The sequence below is a fragment of the Drosophila rhopaloa genome, unplaced genomic scaffold (assembly GCF_018152115.1).
Source record: "Drosophila rhopaloa isolate 14029-0021.01 unplaced genomic scaffold, ASM1815211v1 contig_155, whole genome shotgun sequence".
In the NCBI taxonomy this organism is placed as follows: domain Eukaryota; kingdom Metazoa; phylum Arthropoda; class Insecta; order Diptera; family Drosophilidae; genus Drosophila; species Drosophila rhopaloa.
In genome coordinates this window covers 580,187-601,803 of record NW_025335034.1, presented here as the reverse complement: position 1 = coordinate 601,803, position 21,617 = coordinate 580,187, and the positions used below count along the sequence as shown (strand labels likewise).

The following is a 21,617-nucleotide window of genomic DNA, read 5'->3' as shown; positions in this document are numbered from 1 at the left end:
AAACACCAGTGGGTGAAGGGTTTCCCTAAACGGTGGCATTGCAAATGCTAATAACGTGCAATGAAAACGAAAACGAAGCTGTTAACGGTAAATTGAAACTGAGAATCAAGCTGAAAATGAAAATGAAGCTGCAATGTTAACGCTTTGCTGGCTGGGTCTTAAAAAAAAACCCGACTGAACTTCGTTAACTGGCCGAGAAGATTTGGCACAGTGGTATGTGGCACCTGGATTGAAAGGTAAATGTACATTAAGGCTGAAGCCACTACGAGTTCAAATCTTCGAAATTATTCATATATAACAAATATCTAAAAAGGTATTTTAATATTCTAGCTTTATTTGGGGCCTAAGTTCTAAGACGAATCCGGATTTAAAACTTTAAAATTTAAGCTATGTTAACTAGCCGAGAAGACATGGCATAGTGGAATGGCTTTTATGGGACCCAAGATCTAAATCCACTGCGATTTTTAAATTAAGTACATAGGGTTTCAGAACTCTACTGAACTTCGTTAAGTGAACGCGAAGATTTGTCAAAGTTGAATATTATGGCTTTAATTCTTTTGATTTGGCACAGTGGTGTGTGTCAACAAGGTCGTAATACACATTAATATTATGGTTTTATGGGGACTTAAGACCTAAAGCTTCTTGTCCAATTCTTAAGCTTATTTGGCCGCATTCGAAAGTACGTATTTGCATAGATTTCTTTACAAATTAACAGAATTTTCTCTCACGCACGTGGGCGTCCATGTCGCCCACTGTGCGGCGATGACGAAGCTCGGCTTGGCTCTTCTCTAGACGAGACTTTGGCTGTAGCGGGCGGCCTAATGTGAATCTTAAACCGAGCTGGGTGCACTCGGAGGCTTCAGTTGAAAGCGCGTCTTCGAACGAAGCGGTTGTCTCGATCCGGCGAACTCTAAACCCTCACTTACGAGATCCAAAGTTACTTGTAGGCGCGATCCATCCGAAAGGACTGTGAAACAGAGTGCTAGAGTGTTGATTTGATGGCATGCCTATAGTATATCAAATAATTTATGCGAACCAATTTGGTGCGGCGGTGTGCGAGTGCTCTTGACTTTGTTTGGAGCCACTGCAATTGATGCAGCCCGATGCAACTCGGCTGCTGTCTCTGACATTTGATCTTTGCAAAGATCACATCGCACTGAATCACCTCGCACTGTGTGAAGAGGTCCGCGACCATATGGAATATATTTTAGCACACCACCTACGGCGACAATTAGTTTGTACAATTTAAGACTCCGTCAACGACGACGCGGGCGAAGGTGAGCCCGCCGATCGGCTTGCATCTCAATAGCTTCCTCCGCATCCATCCAGTAGGGGGTCCGGGCTCGGGTCCGGGTCCGAGGGAAAACAATTAGAAGAATGCCAACTATGGCTGGGCCAACTACGGCCTGGCCCTGCCGTAATCAACCTGTAATGCCAGCTAATTGGCATAATTGTTGCTGTATCTGCTGTTGTTTCGGCCGCTATTATTTGCCGTTGCCGTTGCGGCTCTTGAGCATCTTCGAGTTAGATTCGCAATGCTCTTTTAGTGGAAATGGCTGGCAAAAATGTCAAATAGGCTTCGCCTTGCTGGCCACAAGGCAACTTACGAAAAAAAGCAGCCAAGAAATAAAACTGCAACCAGCATCACGAGTTCAACCCGAGGAGGATAAAGCGGTAAATATTTTCCGTTGTCAAAAAGGTCAAGACAAGGAAAAACCGCCAAACTAGATGCCAGTTCGGCATTATTCGCGTTGCTTTTTTTTTGGTGATGCTCTGCTGCTGCCACACGCACTTGGCTCGAATGGCTGCTGGCCACAACTTGCCACAAATGTTGCGGTTAGCATTGAGACAGATGATCTCGTTAGCTGAAAAGTATGAGATTTTATTGGGCAATTGAACTTTGGAGCTCTACGAGATGATGTACAGACTTGCTAACCTAATAAATTACACGACGACGTTGCCGTAATATGGCCGAGCATTTATGCCTTTGAAAAGATTTCAATTACCTGTAAAGTTAATTGCAAAAAGTGCGCTTAAATGGTAGTTTAAATGGACGACCATATCCTAATGGAAAGAATTTATCTATTGCTAGTAGTTCATTTAATGCTTTTTAATTTGTCAAGTTGATTGCCCATTCAAAAGTAATTATTGCATTAAAATTACAATTGAATTCAAATTTACAAGGACGGTTCTTTTTGTTTGATATTAATCTATCTGTCAATCTAAGCCCATCATCTAGCATTACAATGAAATTCCATGAAATCAGATACTTACTAGCCTATTACCATAGTTTTTGGGCATTTATGACCGTATGCATGTCTTCCTATCGAAAAAAAACTACCTTAAAAACATTCATTTGGTCGATTATTGCCAATGTAAACTTATTTCTCAAAAAGCATTTCTCTATCATCAATAATATACAAAATTAGATTAACCTTGGATTTCAAAATTCATTTCAACATTTTTTATTTTTGGTTGGTAGACAAAGAGGGAAACAAGAAATGTAACTACCAGCTTCAAAGCTTTAAAATGCTAATATTTTTTTTACTTCTAAAAATTCAAGTTCAAGTAACAAAGTTGGCAGCAAAGTGCACATTTTTGACTTTATCTCTCTGACATTATCTTTTTTTGTTTATTTGTGTCAACCAAGTGATGAAGCTGTTAGTAAATATCGACAAAATTAAATAAAAATCTTAAGAGACATTCGATCTACCGATACTGCGAGGCAAGACTAGAAGTGTTGAAACTAGCCAAATTTGTTCTAGGCAGATAACTTTTTGCCATACCAGGCATTTGTAAATACCCTCGTAAACGTACTAAACACGCTCTTGACCCAAGCGGATATTCATAAAGTTAAGAGCCTTTGCTGGACAACTCAATTTCGACCAATTTGGATACTATAAATGGTCATAAAGTGCATTTTCCATTTTGGAGCTTTGTTTGCGACTGCGACTGACAGTTTTATCGGTGTGACTAGTTGTCCACAGATGCCCACTTTTTTGCGCGAGGAGTGGAGTGGCAAGTGGCAAGGTCGCAGAATCGAATTGTAGGTGGAGGTCGTGGCAGGGGAAGAGCCAGCCAGCGGCAGCGTTGCAAATTCTGTCAGCCAATACAGCGGCACCAACTACAGAAGTTAATGTTTTTCAAATTACAATTCATTAGGAAGGCGTTGAATCGAACAAACGGATGGAAACGAAGAAAATTAGTCAGTGACAACAAAACACATCATTATCGCCCATAAGCACCTATGGGGAGATATTTTTGGGAAAGTTATTACTAAGGTAATCAATGTTTCGGTTACGCAAAGGCTGGGCACAAAAGACGTATGGCTGGAATTATTATGCTATGGGTGGATGGAATGGAATGGCTGTTAAGATGCGAGCTATTGTATAAGGCAATTAGCGCCAACTTAGGGCCTGTCTGCACTTTCCCATCAATTGTCCAGCGTTCATTCAATAACTTATTAATAACTTTCAGTTTTAAGCTCTCCATCGAAACCCCCTCCCAAATTCCCCGACGACATTCCCCAGAGAGAACAATCGGCGAAATGTTGGCGCAAATTATCCCAACGCATTCGCGACTTTTGGCCCTGGCTTTGTTCTGCTCAGCGATATTTTTGGCCAGTGAGGTAAGTCTGACATCTACCCTTAGCCGGGGGCTGGATAATCGGGGAATTCGAAAGGTATGCCGGCGGAGATTCCGACGCCGATTGTGCACGTGAGAGAGCATTGAAATGCAAATCGCGGAATTGTATAAATATTTAAACGCCGTATTTGTTGTGCTTCGAAGGTGCTTATTATCTTCCTTCCGAAGATTGCAATAATTAATTGCTAAAATATCGTAAGCACTTGTACGATCAATGCTAATGAAGCTCCAACTAAGTGGGCATTCAGAAACATATTTAGATAAATATAATTTACAATAATTTTCACCTGTCCCGCAACAATGAAACCATCTCCAGAAATGGTAATCCGTTTAAGACTGTGATTATCATTATTCGAAACGTGATCACTGGTCCACTGGTCAGTGGTGTGACACGAAAGTAATAACTAATTCCTAACTTAATCAAAAGCAAAATTGAGAAAACAACTTTTTAGTAACGATTTAAATACTACATTTTATTTGAGCTTATAAAATGATTATAAATTAAGACAATAACAACAATCTAACAATTTCTGCAATTAATAGCTTGATAAGTAAAACTAAATAAGTAGTTGCGCGTCACTATTCTTAAATATTGTTATTTAAATTTAAACAACTTCATGCGCAAGATTAATTTTTAATGGGTTGTAAAAATTGAACGAAATTGAGTAGTTATGTGTGTTCGTTTAAGTGTGAAGCGAGGCCAATGATTGCGGTGAACAAAATATTTAAAATGCGATTAAATACATCCAATTAAAGCTTGTTATGTGATACTGTCGGAAAGCTATAGCATTATTTAGAACAGGCTGCTTATGAGAGTTTAAATTGGCAGCAGCGAGTTAGCCCAGGGGTTTCATTCTGCCATAAATCCCCTGCGGAGATCAGCCGGTGCTCCACCGACATTTTGGCCGTCTTTGCCACCGCAGTGCTTCCCAAGACACTTTTTGAGCAACGGCGGAAAATGTTGTAATTTTGCGCTCTTTACGCTTTGTTTCATTTTTAATTTATTCTATGTGTGCGAGTGCATCCACAATTCACACACACCCCGGCACACATGATTCAGCCAAGCAAAGGTCTCGAGGTATATTAAAAACAAAAGACTCGGCTGACCAAGTGACCTTTTTTTCCAACTCGTCTGACACTTTTGCAGAAATGGAACACACACCGGCAGCCCCGAACAACGGGGAGAATAGTGTGTTGATTGTTTTCGCTATTTGCATACAAGAAATTAAAACGAAACCCAAGTCGAGAGGATGAAGCTGAGGCTGTTATGTAACGGACGAGTGGGCAACTGGGCGCAGAATGTGTGTTTAGAGCGGCCCGTAAATATGCCTGAAATGAAATTGAAGAGCGTTTCAAATTATGGCAAATTACCCGAAATAAAAAACACAAACAGAGTCGTGAAATTGAAACCGCATCTGGGACTTGGCTTGTGTCTTTGGGATTGCACAATCTTCGTTCCTTAAGTACTTCCCTGTCGTATTTGGGCTGATTGCAATCCAGATTAATGCCCCGCAAATCCAGTAATTTGTGTCGTTAAGCCAACCAAATAAGGGAAAGCTCCATTTAATTTTACAAGCTTCTAGTCAGGGACAATCACATGACCTCAAAAGGAGCTAATTTAAGTAAAAATACCAAAATTTTTCAAAAAAATAAAGTTATGGACTGTGTTCTAAATTGAGACTCCATCGCTCGGAAATCTTTTGAAAAAAATTGGTCGTAAATTGTGAAAGAGGATAAAAGGAGAACACGAAACCCCAAAATCTGTTTGCAATTAGTTATATTAAATGACGAGGTGTAGTTTATTGTCATTTTAATAGAATACTATTAAATGGCAATCAGAAACTAGTTTCGTAAAACAATTTGATTTTCCCTTTTTATAAATCAGATTTAAAAAAAACTGCATTTCTGCTTTATTTTTCTGAAGATTGTACATTTAGTGGAATAGTGTAAGAAGAGTTTTATTTATAATATTTATATATGTTGGTTTTGCTATCGACCTATTAAACAATAATTGTAGTGTTATTGAATTACTCGAGGTCATACGTTGGTTATATTTTAATTTCTTCTATAACACAACGATTTATTCCACTTTATAAATGAAAATTACAGTAATGAATTCTCACTCTTAAAAATAATTCTTAAGCCATGCAACATTTAATCAGAAGTGGCATCAAGTGATTGTTTGCTTTGTCAGAGTGAAAGGAAATCACATCTGTAAGATCCACTGGGGAGATTAGGATGCCGAGCATAATCTGTAATTGGCTACCTTCGAAGGGGCTTTCTCAGACCCAAGACTTTTGGAGTAGCGAAACAAATGACGCGGAGATCAATATCAGCGAGTACTCGTGCCCAGCATGTGTGATTGCACTAAGACTTAAGTTTTACGTTTTGGGCTTCGGGCTGGGAGATGGAAGCTGGGAGCTGGGAGCTGGGACTATGAGCCACAGGTTGGAAGCTACCCCGACTTGGGCCCAGAAGTGATGAATTGACGCGATGTCATAACTTGGCACATGGTGCCACGGCTTCTTGCAACAGTCGACCTGTGCTGCTGTGTGAAATGTCAACTTTATTTTTAGTCGGTTTTTGTGGAAATGGCTGTTTCTCTATGCCGCGTTTAATTATAATGAAAAAATTTCACGTCGGCAGCCGCAAATTATAGCCCAATGACTTATCGAAATCTGCCACTGGATCTACTCGGAGTATGTGTGAACATGTGCAGAAGCTTCCGCCAAGTCCGTGAAAATTATTTTCCCAGCATTCCAAAAAGTCTATGAAATCATGAATCTCCCTTTTGTATGCAGTACCAACTTAATACCTTTTGCAAGTGGGCACTATACAGCACGAATTAAATTCAGAAACAATAGGGTGCAATAATAGCTAATAAAATAAATGCATCATAAAGGTTTATGATTTTATGAAACACCATTATTAATAGTTTAAATTTTTATTGGGTATGAAGAAAAAAACCCATTATTCTCGGTGCACATTTATGTGATTATATGCTTAGAATAATTTGCATGTTTAGTAAACACTGTATATAAATCCAGGAAATTTGTATCAATACGATATTAGTCTTTAACTTGAATTTTGGCTCGGTTCATATACTCATTAAAAACCTATTTGATTAATTTTAATTGATTATAAACCGTAAAACTCATTGAAATATATATTTGAAACTTGGTTACTATTCCCTACTATCTGCAGGCGCAGAATGCCATCCAGGCAGCGAATCCTGCCTCGCAGCTGATGCAGAAGACGTCCTTCTCCTGCGCCGGTCGTCCTGCAGGCTACTATGCGGACGTGGAGACGGGCTGCCAAATGTACCACATGTGCGATGGCCTGGGGCGCCAGTTCAGCTACACGTGTCCCAACACCACCCTCTTCCAGCAGCGGATGCTCATCTGCGACCACTGGTACATGGTGAACTGTTCCAAGGCGGAGAGCAACTACGCCGCCAATCTCTTAATTGGTTTGTACTCAGATAACACCAATTCAAACAGGATATCACAATAAAGACTTCCACAGGTCAGCGGGACAAGCCCTTTGTGAACGACGAGGAAAACAGTCTGCGGACTCCGAGACCCGACCTTCTGGACCGTCCTTATGCACCCGACTATTCAGGAGAGTCCTTTAGAAGCCAATACAAGGTGACTTTTTAGAGCTAATGATTTATGTTTTGAAGTTTAAAATCGAACTACATTGTGAAAATTGAATAAATTAGTATTAACATATTAAAATATAAATAAATATGTAAATATTTGCAGCAGCTGACTTCGAACCAGAATCAGATACGCGACGAATCCTTCAAGGGTGCGGGTGCGGGCAAGCTGGATCCCCAGGTATCGCAGACGCGCTGGCGCATTCCACCGCCCAGTAGGACGATCCTGCCGCCGGCTTATGAGCCTCAAATCGAATTGCCCAGCAGCACTCCCAAGCCCAAGATAGCCACCACCACTCGAGCAACAGCCACGACCCGAGCCACAACCACCACTCGAGCCACAACCACCACTCGAGCCACGACCACCACCCGCGGCACCACCACCACCACAACCACCACCACTAGGAGACCAGTGGTGACCACCAAGCGCACAGAGGCCTTGCACAATCGGCGTCCCATTTTCCAGGCTTTGGAGCAGGACACGGACGATCTGGGAACCAGCCACAGCACGCGGTACAACACCTCGGCGGACTTCAACTCTGCGGAGTCGCCATTCCGTGGCACGAAGCAGTCCAGCACCAAGTTGACCAAGTTCGTCAAGCCCCCCTCGAAGATCTACGAGCCGCCCTTTGTGTACCCCATCTACAACCTGGAGGAGCCGCAGACCCAGAATGGGGCAATCTCCTCCACGCTTCGCACATCCACGGCGGCTCCTTTCAGTCCGGGGCCCAGTCGCTCGGAGGTCAGCAGCACCACCCCAAGGCCCGTGAGCCGACCGACGACCTTGGCCGGCGTGCCCTTCTCCTTCGCCACACTGCCCACCACGGTAAGCACCGTGGCTATTCCGCCACGGACCGACAATCGGACTCCAGCTCCGGCTCAGAGCTTCCGTCTGGCCACGCCCACCAGCACTGCAGCACCACCAGCGGCGGCGGCACAGATGCCCTTCAACGATTTGCTGCCGCCGTTCGTGGACTTTGTGCCCCACGATATAGCCACCACCCAGGGGCCGCCCATTTACTACGAGTGGAAAGTGCCCTCGAACGGCCTTGAGCCGCCCAAGTTGGACCCACCCATTGGCGTGGATGGTCGCGAATATCCCGAGACCACAGGAGACTACGGGGTCACCAGCAAGCAGGACATATTCAACACCCGGTTGAACGATATTGGTAGCCAGCAGAAGAAGCCCGTGCAGATATCCTCGCCTGCTCAGCAGTCCAGCACCACCCACCGACTGGCCATCTCGAGATCCATCAAGCCCAAGGATGAGGAGAAGCTGCAGCCGGAACAGGCCCAGCGCCGCTCCGACGTGGTGGCCAGCTCCACGGACATAAGCCACCTGCGCAAGCAACTGCTCATCCCGGAGTACGCCTTTCCCCTGGAAACCATCGGGCGCACGGGCTACGGGCCCGGAGGAGGAGCGGCGGCCTCCGGCTTCAGCAATGGGGATCTGTACAACTCGTTCCAGCTGAAGATTCCAGAGCAGCGCGCCAAGTGGTTCGGCGAGAACGCCAAGTGCCCGGAGTGCCATCCCTCGTTCGTCCTGCCGGGCACCTGCGAGCCCTGCCTGCGCAGATAGTCCCGCTCCCATTTCCACTCCCGTCCGTCCCATCGCCCATTAGCCGCATCCATTATCCGCATCCTAGCCCTAGTATTAGCCTCCGCTGAGAAGCCCCGGAGAGAAGCAACTACCACGCATTTAGGTGTTAATGTTATTGTATATCCGCAGATTAATTATTAAACTACACAAGTATTTTTGTGAATGATGTATCTTAGTTTTGTCTTTATTTAATAAGGTAGATGATTTGGATGAAAGTGGAGGCCAGGAAGATTTTTAGCTAAAGGGGATATTAATATTAATTGGTAAAAACTGGATTAAAAAGGAAACTTTTTCTTAAAACTTTATAAGCAATATTGGGCAGGAACAGATCAGAAATCATTATCGTTCAAGAATCCGTGCCTCCAATCTATCAAACTGAGTCGACGGAGAACTAGTATTTGTATTTGAAATTAAATCAGGCAAGAATCTTTCACATGAAATATACATCAAAATTTCAGCCGTCAATGCTTAGATCGTAATGATATTTCCGTCTTTATGGTTCTCAGATTCATTTTTAGTTTCTTTCAAAATTTATTCAGATCTGTAAAGTATTCGATTATGGGGGACTCTAATGATGTAAGCCATGCTGATTTTAAAATTAATCAAGTGATTGTACCTCCGATACCAAAACTTGGCGACTCGCAAATGTTCTGGACGTGGCGAATGCTTATTAAGGCCTATCTGTCTGCCATAGGACTTTGGTCGAAAAATTATCCAAAAGAGGTAATTTGTAGACCAAAATGTTGACCTCATTTATAGTTTTGTTTATTATTCAGAGCGCCCACACTAAGTTTGTTCTTCTGAGCACTGTGGAAATGTGGGTTTTAAGAAAGGAGTATGACGACATGACATGCAAGTGTATTTTCGAAGATCTTGAAGGGAGATACAGTTCCAGTTTTGGAAGAAACTCAGGAGACAAATTTATATAAGACCTATGCCTAAATTTTAAGTGCTTCTTGAATTTCATTTAAAACCCATGCATATTGGCGGCCTTTTTTTCCTATATATCCTAATATTCCAAAATATAACTATATTGTAAAACCATTAAAGTTCTTCCAATATTTTTTTGAATTATCTTAACAAATAAATAGTAATACTTGCTGTGGTCGCAGCACTGATCCACTCTAGGCAATATATAATTTTAAAATTTAAAAAAAACAAGTGCCCGCGAAAATGTTCAACTGCCCAAAAATACTAAATCTACTCACTTTGAGCTCGCCAGTGCTGCCCATAAAGAGCCACGCGCTAAGACATTTTCATGCACGACGCGCTAGTGCTATTTCACTATTTTTGACACATCTCCGATTCCAATAAAAACAAATCAACTTCGTCTAAGCAAAGAAGCAAGATTTACTCAAACTTAAAAATTCACAACATTAAGCGGCTGAATTTCCCAAGTTTGTAAACAAAATTGGGTCCAAATTGTAGCTATATTCAGCACAGAAACCAGAACGAGCGTTAAAAATGACACGTAAGTGTGGGCATCATGGAGCCATTTTGTTGGTCCGCTATGCATAAAATATGTGGATTGGTATCTTATCATCGAAACAACAAGGAAATGGCGGAAATGCCCCTGTAAAGCAATCTTCGAGACCTTGGAAATGCATCTAAGATGCTGATTAGTCCCACCTCATCGGTTTTACCGATATAGAGCAGGCAAAATCGATGGGCGGCGGTAGGACATGTGAGCGCCTCTAACCTCTCTGCTCGGCTAGTCAACAGATTATGTAGATCACCCAGCACGCGCCACTAAGCAGGTGACACGTATTAACTAATTAAAAACCGCTCAACCTTGCAGGCGGCAACCAACGCGACCTGGCACGCCAGAAGAACCAGAAGAAACTGGCGGACTCCACCAAGGGAAAGCGCACGGATAACCTCACCGTGGAGCAGAGGAAGGCCAGGTGAGTCTCTATCTAACGTTATAAGTATCCAGAAGGAACACCCAAATTCATATATCGCTTATTTCCCAGGGACGCAGAATTGATGCGGGAGAAGCAGAAAAAAAAGGAGGACGCCGCTGCCGCCGGCCCAAGCAAATAGTCAACCCAAACCCACTGGTTTTGCCAGGATCTTCGAATCCGAATGCAAATCCAGGCAGTTTAGGCATATAGTCAGTCGTTCGTCAGCCAAGACCCCGATTCGCCCCAGGACCTAGGATAGTCGACCACATGGTTTAATTGTACACGAAGCAACAGACAAGCATACATTTCAACGCTACAACACATTGATATTACCGGGCTGTACAGCACGCGACATAGCAATAGCAATACTTAAATAGGTGCCACCCAAGGACTTTGATTTAAATTGCGATTCGGTTCCGGTTTTCGTTCTCGTTCAATTGCAGTGCTGCTGTGCGATAAATAAGTACTTTTATTTCTTCACCTACCTGACTAAATTATTTACTGTAATGTATATATATAAATTTTCAAATAAAACATAATATGCAGCCGCCAGAAAAAAATTATTGGAGCAGCCTCGATTATGCATTATTGTGTTTGACGAAAATATATATATAGATTATGGCACACAATGACAGTCGATTCGTGCCGATATTAACTGAAACTAATGATACCCTTTTATAGTTATGATCAGAGAAATGGGCGCCGAAGAGAGAGATACAAAGATTGATAATCGGATAACCTCAGATCAACCCCATAAGTATAGTCAAAGATTGTTAAATATAAACCTTAAATCGCACTTCCTTGAGTATTAATGGGTCGCTGGAAAACCACTATCCAGATTCACTGACCCGATTAAAGCTTGCCTTAACCAGCAACCCGATTGCTGAAAAAATTTGCATACAATAGGAGACAGATAGAAATGGCGAAATAAACAAAGGTTACTTGGAATGATTTGATAAATATGAAAGTAGCTGCACGCCATGGACTGGCCCACAAAACTCTCGCCTAGTTGCCAATAAGTCGAATGCTAGCATTTACCTTTTACAGATGAGATGGCCACTAACGGTCGGCTGGAACACTGAGAAACACAAAGTACTTTTCCTTGAAAAGTTTTTGTGAGACTCAACGTTAAAGGAATATTAAAATTGATTTACCTTTTAATGTGTAGTAAAATAAATTCGAAAATGCACCAAAATGTTAGGGTGTCAAAATCTTTTGGTTTCAAAATCCTTTCCTGATTTTTTTTATTTTATCCTGTAGTGCTGTAAGATTTGAAAGTAAAATCAAATATAATTATACGGAAATTATCTCTGGATCCAATTTTAAATTTCTTTAAAATAGTAATGTAAATGTGACACCTTTGGTGAAAATGAAAGAAAAAGACTTTTACTTCCTTAAATATTTAAAGACAGTAAAAGTTAGACATTCTTAAATAAATTTTTGTCGTTTACCATTTTATTTTCAATGTTACAAAAATGTAAAAATGCGAGTAATTTGTTAAGTCTTACAAAAGCCTAAGGTAATTTTGAGCTGCATATTTTGTACCACCAAAATAACTCTAATAAATTAAATTTCCAAACGATGCCCTATTTTAGGTGACATTTGGCTCAGTGCAGAAGCCGATACATGGCCAAAAAAGGCAGACGGGGCCATGGCGTGCCGAGGTATCTGAGGCTAACATCTCGAGCTGCTCCAGCCCGGGAGACGCGGATGTCGGGCCCAGGTAATGAGAACGTCCACTGATTTGTTTGTCTTGGCTAGTGCAAGGCATTGTAACCGATCGCCCCACCATTGTTTGACCAAGTGTTTGATAACTTCATGCCGGAACGCCAATCGCCTAACTGGTTTCTGCTGTCGGAGAAAGCTCTTCGCCAGCCACGCAAAAGCTGTCTTAACTAAAAACAGCGCCTAAGTTTGAGAACTTTTCAGCCAGCCAGAACGAGCGGAAAAGTCAACAAACGCTCGCAGACGAGAGCAAAATCGCGATCGGGGGCCGTCTCTCTAGGCGGCAGCAGCCCGCGTTTTCAGTCGCCTCGTGAAACCCGCCGCACTCACATCGAAATCGCGCGCAAGTCGGACCGAAATCGCCTCGAATCGAATCGCACTGGGAAGCATAAACATCAAATACTAATTAGTTGCGAGTCCAAATCAAATCGATTTCCCTGCCCGCGCACTGCAGTCTGCCGTCGAGTCGAAATAAAGAGAAAAAAAAAACAAAAAGAAAGTGTAAGTGAATTTGGCTAGGTGCCAAGAAACTGACATTATCAGCGGTGAAATGCAGGCTGTTGGCAGCCGATTGGGCGGATCGGATCGGGAGATCAATCGATCGCCGTCGCATGCAAATCGAGTGATAAACGATCGCCTCGAAATTGAAATAACAGGCGAGCAGCTGGCCCCCGGAGGTGGATATGCATATATGTGATCGAACAGAAGTGTTTCTCGGGAAGGGACGAGGCGGTGGTCCCAGTAGCCGCAGTAGCCCCAGTAGCCAGAGACCTATCTACAGCCAGTCCCCGACTTGAGGCGAGCTTGCTCGTCTGCCTTGCGGTTGTGTGTGCTTATTTATACAAAATATATTCAATTTCATTTAGCTGTCGCTGCTGGCACACCAACAATTTCAATATTCAAATGATCGCTGAACTTCAGACTGATACTTTTCTGAGCGCCAGCAAGGCGGTAGAGTTGAAAACCGCAGCATATTAATTATTGGAAAATAATGCCACTGTTTGTTTGCATTTTGTGATCGCTGACCCAATTAGTCGAGAAATATTGGCAGATTGAAAACAAAACAGTCTGTTTTCAGCGATTATATAGACGACGAGACTATATAGGCGATGCACTGGGTGATGTCAGAATTGCGAACTGACATTGAAAGTCTGCGATCGCCGACAACCTGCAAGCCTTCTTCGGGCTTTTTTGGGAGATCTCAAGTTGAACAGGTGGCGGGGTTAGGGATAAGTAGGCCATCGAAACCGGAGTCCCGTGCGGGGGCGTATACGTAATGCGACTGGCATACGTTTCAATTGAGCCACATTTTGGCTATTCGCCTCAGTTGCGAACCATAAAAATCACATTCAAACCCAAATGAAGGAATCGAGCAATGAATTTAAAGTGGCCACTCCTCTTGGGAAGTAATTAATAGGGAAAATGAAGACGATCCCGGTATAAAATTTGATAGAGTTCAGTGACGCGCATCTGTTAAAAAACAGTGAAAAATGAACAATGTGAAGGTTACTCAATTTACAAGGCAAAAGATAACGTCAGAATTTATATACATATGGAACAAAAAAAACATGGCACACAAAAACACATTAAGGCAGAGAATAAACGACGAAGCTCGCACACCTACGTTAAATGAGAGGAACAGTGGCGCCGAAATCTTGGCCAACAGGTGCAAAAAAAAGTGCGGGGACGAACCCCACTGTTGACCCCAGATGCCACTGTTCGAAGATTGTGAGAGCTGTTCCAAAACTTTTTTGGCTTTGTTGATTTTCTATATTTCTAGATCTCCCAGTTGAATGCTCACGACCTTGCGAGCTATTTATAAGCATTTCGTGTTTTTATTTTTCTATTCGGTCGCCTTTTAAATGAATCATTTTGATGGGCGATCTCTTTATGAGTTAACTTTCGCTTGGCTGGGAAAATGAATGCCGAAAATCCGAAAGATCCTCGAGAATTGACTTTTTGAACGCGTTCAATGTCGGCGCCTCCCTGACCCTGAATAGCGTTGACAGAAGCAGAACGTGGAGCCGAATCGAAAAGTGTCTTGTGGATGCGCACATTTGTATCTTGCATCTAAAAGGCGCCGCTGCCACTAGTAATTACAAAATCTCAAACTGGCTGCGTCGGCGAAATAAAACTTCAAAGGCTGCAATTGAGTTTGCAGCTGCAACGAGTTTAATTGATTTATAAGGCAAGTCGAGTGATTGAAAGTTCGCTGCGCAGCAAAAAGGCAATTTGACAAAAATCGAAGACAAAAGTCAAGTGGGAGCTGGAATAGCAGTGATCCGATAAATAAAAAAAAAAACCAAAAATGCCGCGTGCTTGGGACTTGTCAAATTTGGAAGAACGATTTCTACCGGTTTCGAATGGACCGAAAAAAATAAAAACCTGACTCGGCCACTCAAGCGGGCTCCCACTTTCTGTCGGAGATTGAGCAATTTCCAGCCACATCGCAGATACAGAACGCTTTGTGTCTTCGGTATCAATTGTGCTCGGCGCAAAAAGTAGCTCAGAAAAATGTCAAACTTAATTACGCGTTGAAGCGCAAACTAATTGTTGAATGACTTGGTGCTTGGTGGGGTTCAGCGGGTAGCAGGGTCACAAAAGTTCGAATCGCGATAAAGTCAACACAACAGCAAAGCCGAGAATAATTGGCTTTGGATCCGCTTGCGGCCTACAACAGCAGATAAATGCCGAAAACAATATCGCCGTTGTCAGATACAAAACCTGGACACGCGCTCATTGCACACGAAAATAACAATTGCCAGCCAGACTTTGCTTGTGGACTGAACCAATTTTTCATGAGCATAAGCCAAAAGCAATTGACTTGATTTATATGGACAATATTTTCACTTCGCTGGCCTAGGCAAATGGGTCAGCAGTTGATTAATGGCTTATGATAAATGTAAAATTGTGTTATTGAATTTATAATTTGTAGTACTTTTGTTAAACTTTTTTTTTTAAATATGTATTATTGGGTTCCAATTAGTTTTTCCAGTTTGCTTCATTATTCTCAACAAAATTTTTGTAATTTGAAAGCCATTTGTGAGAAACAATGGAATCAAGTATTTATTTTATTATTCATCATTTATGTCATTGTATTATTTGTATGAACATTTTTACGAGCTCTTGGGAATCTTCAATTTTAAAGAAATCAAGCTAAAAATTCTTTAATAATTAAATCAATTATTAAATGTAATGTCGAGAACTTGGTGTTATTATACAATTTCTTATTAATTAATTAATCAAAATTCAGTTTTTGTTAGCTTTTTAAAAATGTTGCACCGTTTTAAAGCATTTAAATACATTTAAAAACTACTTTTTCTTTAACTCTCATTCTAATTCGATTTTTTTAATTAGCAAATTAATGTTATTAATAATTTATTAATGTATTCTATGAAAATATTCAGGTTTGGAAAAGAGCTTTCACTGTTCTCACCCATTTGTTTGTTGACAAACTTTACCTTTCACATTTAGCAGCATCCAACCACTCTTACTCCCACTCCGTCACACTCAGCCCCAAAGCAACTCCATCAACCTACAGAGTGCAATGACAACTGCGGCCAGTTGCACTTGTCAAGTCTCGAGCACTTTCCAGCTCCAAGCCTACGTCAAGTGGAGGCATGAATTCCTCGGAAAGAGTCGCCCACGCCATGGCTTGAACTTGACTCCGCGATCTGTGGATCACGCCCATATAGTAATTCCACTTTGAGTGAGACAGGCGGAAGTTAGCGTCACCATTAGATGAGTTCATGCGAATATTGACGCCATTAAGCAACTGAGTGGGCTGATAGCTTCTATATCGGGTTCCCAGGCCCATTCCCCTGATATTACCCAGTCTCCTCTGACCCTAATTGCCATTCGAGATCTCGAGTGCCTTTACTTTGTTCTGCTAACCAGGTCAAAACATATCGCATATCTATGTCTGCAGAAAGTAATCCAAGATGGCAGAGTATAGAAGCCAGCCAAATGCTTTCTGGGGTCTGTGGCCGTTTAAATCTCCGTTTATAAACATATCGCCTGAGTAAAACTCGTGCGAAACGCGTGAAAAACGGCAAGTTAATGCGCCATATGCCCGGTTTATCAGTGACGAAACTATAAAAAGTTTGAACTGCCTTACAGAGTAGAATGCCATGTGGTCTTTGGCACGCTCCCCTTGCCGTCGCCTCTGATAATTGCGCAATTTGTGTAGCACTTCTGCTGCCCAGATTCTTCACGTCTTTTCGCTGTTTGTAGTTTGCTTTCTGAGTGAAGGTGTGAACTCAGCGGAAATGGGTTTTGCCTACAAATAGTATCTGTAAATGTATCTGCTGGTTGAACTTTTTCTGTGTGCCAAAGGCATTTCCCAGGCAGCCCGCTTAGTCTTTCTATAATGATTCAGAGTGTTTCCATGTAAGACAAGACATTTTGGCGTGTTATTATCTCATCAAGACCGCCGCGAGCCACATGTAAGCATGAGATATATCTCATGGACATACAAGCGCCTGCATCCAATGGATGCAAACCAGCTGCAGCGGCATTTGCAAGTGCCGACATGCGCCACATCAATCCGCAGCCGGGACCGAAGCACGTTAAGCGTTTGATTAATTTAATGACAATGCCCGGTGGCGCTATTTTTTATGGGTGCAGCCCACAGATGCATAGATGTAGACACGTGTGTTAGCCGATCGTGTGCGCATGCGCATGCGCGGATGATATCAACTTTCCCAAATCCAAACTGTAATAACGCTGAATTGGCCATCTACTGCCAGCTCACATCCCTGCAGTTAAAATACGGGTGATTACTCATTCGATTTGTTGATCTAACTTAGAGCTTTGCTAAATATAAATCTTACGTTCCCGCGCATATTTCACGCTTTCAGTCTATTGTTTTCTTCGTTCCTTCTATTTTTAAAGCACATTTGTTTTATAAACATTTTTATTCGTCTGCTTGACGTCACAACTGGTCATATTGTGGGAACTTGTGTTCGACTTTGTATGTTTCACTTTTCCAATTGCCATAGCGGTCAAGGTGTAGAAGTTAGAGAGCCCTGAACATTTCCGCCTGAATACGGCAACATGCTTTAAGCTGTTGAGAAACAAAAATCAAATCACAATTATTCAACAAATTATCGAAGCATTTCCGAGAATTTTTTTTCACAATCTAAAAGATTCGGGAATTTACTGGCGTGGTTCCGATCCAAAATTTTCAGTCCCATTATCATATTCCCATGATTGCGTCGACAAGTTTCCCCTTCTCCTTCTACAGCAACATTTAAGATAACTTAAAAATATTTATTTTTTCATAACACCATTTCAGTACAAACACATGCCAAATTCCGGATCAATTAAATGTACAACTAGAGACAAAGCCGAAGTTGTTAACCCTTGCATGTGAAGTGTATATTTAAGTACAAACAAAAAAAGAATGTTTCTTGAGTTCTTAAAATAAAAAGAAATCCTTTAAATTACCTCCATCTATTTTTTCTTATTTCCAGTTGGTAAATCTAATAAGAAGTTGCCAAAATGCCGAAGCCCCTACTTAATTCCTGCTGCCTGTGCCAATCGACCCGAAATGGCTCCGTCATATCGGGCATCCTGGCAATCGTCCTGTCGATCATTACCATCGTGGTGATCTTTACGACGCGGGTTCACTTTAAGACGATAATCTTCGACGTTATCCCTAATGATATCGTAAAGATAATACTCGTCGTCAATTTGTGTATGACGATTTTGATATCGCTGCTCATGATTGTGGGTGTTCTAAAGGTATGTCGGACTATTACTATTAATTCCAGACATTAATCTGAATTTTTCGCAGCGGAACCAATACCTGATGGTACCCTGGGTGGTGCTGGGCATTATGATTGCGATCGGTCTGCTGATCTCCGTGATCTACACGGGCGTCGTCTTCTTCATCGACGGCTATGTGCTGACGGGCGTCCTCTGGCTGATCTTCGGCCTAATTTGCTGCGGTAAGTGCACTCCTCCATGGGCGGTGGAAATGGGGGGCTATGCGACTTCTCCATGTGCGGTTTTTAGCACCGGATGGCGGTTATTGCGAGCCGTTTTTAATTTATAGACGCATTTATCATGCGTTGATTGCCCGTGTGCTGAAAGCAGAAATTGCCGGCGCCCCAAGGCGGGAGTTTTTAAAGGCGGAACAGGAGGGGATTGCAGGGTGGTGCAAGCAAATGAGGCGCAAAGTGGCTGGCTTGGGCCATTTGTACAACTGCCAAGTTTCGGGAGCACTTTAATTTAATGTGAGGGTGCTAAACCACCATTTTTTAGCTTTTACAACCAAACTATACGACAATCATTAAGCGAAAATGGAAAGGTTATGTAATATTATTCTAGCTTCATGAGCTGTTACGAAATTTGAATAGCAATTAGTGCTAAACGTACCGTGTTACGTTCTCTTAGTAGTTTTGCTGTTATAAATGACGTTTTTTACCATTTGATCAGTAATAAGACAACAGTTGATAAGACAACATTTCCGATTTTTACAGAAGCTTATTGAATTCGAATTGAAGAAGAATTCTTTTAATTTCAAAACTAATTGTAGGAGAATTTAGAATGTGGATAAATTAATTGTGACCACTTAACTTCTTGATCAGCTCCCGTATTCTTAACTTAAATTCATAAAAAGTTATAAAAAGTATATTTTTCTACGGGATATTTCGATTGGTGGGATGTTTAGTGGGCGTGAACAATTCTTGAAAAAAAACTTAGGATGTGTAAGCCTCAGTCAAATCAGCACGCTAAGTACCCACTATTATAGTTCCCTCGATTTCTACGTTTATACGAACAAGCGGGCGGCTAGATTGACTTGTGATCAAGAATATGTATACTTTATAACGTCGAAAACTCGTGTTTCTCTTAATTAAATACTTATTAACAAATACCTTTACTTTACGATTGACGGGTATAACCTGTATAAACTTACATCTTCTACATGACATTTGGATGTAAATTTTAAAACTATAGCACACTTTTGCGCGCAGCTGACTTAACCCATGTTCTCCCGTGTTCTTTCAGCGGTTCTCACCTATTGCTGGTGCGTGGTGTACAGCGAGTATGCAAATCTGACCGAGGAAAACGAGCGCGGGCGCTACAACAAACAGCCGTACCGGCGCTAAGGAGCGAAAGTAAAAATTTTCATCAAAAAATGCATTCTAGAAGCAGACTTTCACACCCACACACCATCATCCTAGCTTCTTATGTTCGTTTTTAGTCTAACTAATAATGTTAATTTAGTTTAAGCGAGCCAGCCCTTCGCTCACATCGAATTTACGCGGCCCGCGGCAATAATGGAATTATGTATTTAACATTTAAATAAAACTTTAATCCAGATATTTTGTGAATTTCTGTTGTAATTTGTACGTAATACTTGTAATTGTGAATGAGGAGATCAAGAACCGAAAAAGATTAACACGTGGAAAATAAAAACAAACTGTTTATTTATCAACCGTTTGAGAGCACGAGGTCTTGTGTGTTTGTTGTTTTTTATTTCAAAATATATGTTTTTTCTTTAGGTATATATAGTTATATTCAATTCTCTCAAAGTCTATCAAAATTGTAAATTAACTAAAAATATGGATGTGTAGGGGGCGTTTCATGTGGTTGTTGTTTTAGCTAAGTGGGCGTGTTCCATGTAACTACACGAGTAACTAACTCCAGATCGAGCTCTACAGCTCGCCATGCGAGTACTTCGGCTTCAGCTCCTCGATGCGCTTGATGAAGTCGCCCTTCTCCAGGCAGCCGTCACAGCTCTCGTCCCAGTCGTTGAGGATTTTCTTCAGGTCGCGCACCTTCAGCTTCTTCAGGTCCACGCTGTTCAGATCGATTTGTTTCTCTGCAAAAGACATGCCGATTAAGAAATGTTCATGGGAGTATTTCGGACGAGGGCAATTATGGGGAAAAATATTAGAATATACATGCGGAATAAGTCCAGCATTCCTAATCAATTCAATAATCAATATGTGATATGATAAGCAATCTTATGATTTTACATATCAATTTATCACACATGTTAAGTCGCTATTTAATAATTGTTAATTGGGTATTAAATTATTAAACTATATTAAGTTGTTGAACGAATTTCAAAATTCATTGGGAAGCTATATAAATATTCTAGCACTTCAATTTCAAATGATTATATATATAAATTTGTTTTTTAATAGTTGAACAAATTTTAAAATCATTGGTTAGCGGTAGGATAACCCCAGGGCTAGTAATTCTTCGCTTCAGCCTGTTATTTGAAAAATTTTTCTTAATTGTACATCAATTACTTATCAGAAGGATACGAAAAAGGTTTCGTTTTGATAAAGAGTGACTTTCCTAGCTAGGTTCAGATTGGCTTCTAGTCACATCTTCTTTGATACTTCCCCCTCACAGACCGACGGGGCATTATATTTACCATATCGAAGATCGCAGATTTGCGCGTCCTTCTTCTTCAGCTTCTCACAAATCTTCTCAGCTGGCATGGACCAACTCAGGGGTTTGCTTAACTCGTTCAGAATGCCCGTGGCAGATTCTTCCAGGCCTCCAAGGTAATAGCACTACGTGAAATAACGCATACGTGTATCATTTTTCTCCAAGAAGAGAAGAGAGGGGGCGGCACTTGTTTGCCGGCTACTCACGAATCTGTGCTCCTTGTTCTTTTGCGCCTTGCAGAACTTCTTGAATTCGGTCTCGATCAGTTTGTAGTCCTTCTTTGTGGAATCTTCAAGCGAGTCTGCGAAGCGCCTCACCGTCTTGACGCAAACTAAAAAACCGAAGAGTGGAGCCCGGTGAAAATCTGTTCCAGAACATCTCAACCACTTACGTGGCCAACCACATACCTTCGCAGTCCTCTTCTTTCAGGGCCAGCGACGTTTGGGCCAATCCTGCCAGGAAACAGACCACGACCACCATGTACCACGTCTTCATTTTGCTGCAATTCAACTGTGTTCGAGCGGACTTTAATTAACTAAACGAAGTTCTTCTCTTGCGATTTTGATTTCGTTTGTCTGAATTGTTAGCGTTAGGTGGCCGTAGAGATGGGGGAACAGCGATAGCCAACTGGCTGGCCAGGCATCGATAGCAGTACTAATTTATCGGCGGGGAG

At 41.8% G+C, this 21,617-nt stretch overlaps 5 protein-coding genes across 7 annotated transcripts; 4 read left to right on the top strand and 1 right to left on the bottom strand.

Moving 5' to 3' along the window:
• The first annotated feature begins 881 nt into the window (after positions 1-881).
• Positions 882-9,073, top strand: LOC108039747 (mucin-5AC). 3 transcript variants are annotated; one of them, XM_044457233.1, is made up of 5 exons: positions 882-1,277; positions 3,485-3,628; positions 6,850-7,114; positions 7,171-7,292; positions 7,410-9,073. In XM_044457233.1, exons 2-5 carry the CDS (start codon positions 3,548-3,550, stop codon positions 8,880-8,882), a joined length of 1,941 nt encoding a protein of 646 aa, XP_044313168.1. In that variant the 5' UTR covers positions 882-1,277; positions 3,485-3,547; the 3' UTR covers positions 8,883-9,073. The 3 variants fall into 3 exon arrangements, with proteins under 3 accessions (XP_044313168.1, XP_044313169.1, XP_044313167.1); XM_044457234.1 differs by having other exon boundaries at positions 3,478-3,628; positions 7,413-9,073; XM_044457232.1 differs by having other exon boundaries at positions 3,478-3,628.
• Positions 9,074-9,337: 264 nt separating this feature from the next.
• LOC108039738 lies at positions 9,338-9,947 on the top strand. Its single transcript, XM_044457222.1, has 3 exons — positions 9,338-9,378; positions 9,443-9,626; positions 9,680-9,947. Exons 1-3 carry the CDS (start codon positions 9,338-9,340, stop codon positions 9,830-9,832), a joined length of 378 nt encoding a protein of 125 aa, XP_044313157.1. The 3' UTR covers positions 9,833-9,947.
• Positions 9,948-10,175: 228 nt separating this feature from the next.
• LOC108039744 (putative SERF-like protein) lies at positions 10,176-11,370 on the top strand. Its single transcript, XM_017116831.2, has 3 exons — positions 10,176-10,374; positions 10,702-10,807; positions 10,877-11,370. The coding sequence occupies exons 1-3, from the start codon at positions 10,368-10,370 to the stop codon at positions 10,944-10,946; spliced, it is 183 nt and encodes a 60-aa protein (XP_016972320.1). The 5' UTR covers positions 10,176-10,367; the 3' UTR covers positions 10,947-11,370.
• Positions 11,371-12,769: 1,399 nt separating this feature from the next.
• Positions 12,770-19,992, top strand: LOC108039742. Its single transcript, XM_017116830.2, has 4 exons — positions 12,770-13,033; positions 18,007-18,277; positions 18,330-18,483; positions 19,547-19,992. The coding sequence occupies exons 2-4, from the start codon at positions 18,035-18,037 to the stop codon at positions 19,645-19,647; spliced, it is 498 nt and encodes a 165-aa protein (XP_016972319.2). The 5' UTR covers positions 12,770-13,033; positions 18,007-18,034; the 3' UTR covers positions 19,648-19,992.
• Positions 19,952-21,561, bottom strand: LOC108039741 (mesencephalic astrocyte-derived neurotrophic factor homolog). The gene is made up of 4 exons (XM_017116829.2): positions 21,352-21,561; positions 21,151-21,275; positions 20,928-21,069; positions 19,952-20,363 (listed from the first exon to the last, which is right to left on the bottom strand). Exons 1-4 carry the CDS (start codon positions 21,437-21,439, stop codon positions 20,197-20,199), a joined length of 522 nt encoding a protein of 173 aa, XP_016972318.1. The 5' UTR covers positions 21,440-21,561; the 3' UTR covers positions 19,952-20,196.
• Between the last annotated feature and the right edge of the window lie 56 nt (positions 21,562-21,617).

Bases quoted from the DNA above. Each gene is read 5' to 3' on its own strand.
- LOC108039742 (XM_017116830.2), top strand. From the start codon at position 18,035: ATGCCGAAGCCCCTACTTAATTCCTGCTGCCTGTGCCAATCGACCCGA. The intron at 18,278-18,329 runs GTATGTCGGACT...AATTTTTCGCAG, and splicing joins TGATTGTGGGTGTTCTAAAG to CGGAACCAATACCTGATGGT. The intron at 18,484-19,546 runs GTAAGTGCACTC...GTGTTCTTTCAG, and splicing joins CTTCGGCCTAATTTGCTGCG to CGGTTCTCACCTATTGCTGG.
- LOC108039747 (XM_044457233.1), top strand. From the start codon at position 3,548: ATGTTGGCGCAAATTATCCCAACGCATTCGCGACTTTTGGCCCTGGCT. The intron at 3,629-6,849 runs GTAAGTCTGACA...TACTATCTGCAG, and splicing joins CGATATTTTTGGCCAGTGAG to GCGCAGAATGCCATCCAGGC. The intron at 7,115-7,170 runs GTTTGTACTCAG...AGACTTCCACAG, and splicing joins CGCCGCCAATCTCTTAATTG to GTCAGCGGGACAAGCCCTTT.
- LOC108039741 (XM_017116829.2), bottom strand. From the start codon at position 21,439: ATGAAGACGTGGTACATGGTGGTCGTGGTCTGTTTCCTGGCAGGATTG. The intron at 21,276-21,351 runs GTATGTGGTTGG...TCGGTTTTTTAG, and splicing joins GAAAGAAGAGGACTGCGAAG to TTTGCGTCAAGACGGTGAGG. The intron at 20,364-20,927 runs GTAAATATAATG...TGTCTTTTGCAG, and splicing joins AATCTGCGATCTTCGATATG to AGAAACAAATCGATCTGAAC.
- LOC108039738 (XM_044457222.1), top strand. From the start codon at position 9,338: ATGAAATATACATCAAAATTTCAGCCGTCAATGCTTAGATC. The intron at 9,379-9,442 runs GTAATGATATTT...AAATTTATTCAG, and splicing joins CAGCCGTCAATGCTTAGATC to ATCTGTAAAGTATTCGATTA. The intron at 9,627-9,679 runs GTAATTTGTAGA...TTTATTATTCAG, and splicing joins CGAAAAATTATCCAAAAGAG to AGCGCCCACACTAAGTTTGT.
- LOC108039744 (XM_017116831.2), top strand. The intron at 10,808-10,876 runs GTGAGTCTCTAT...CTTATTTCCCAG, and splicing joins GTGGAGCAGAGGAAGGCCAG to GGACGCAGAATTGATGCGGG.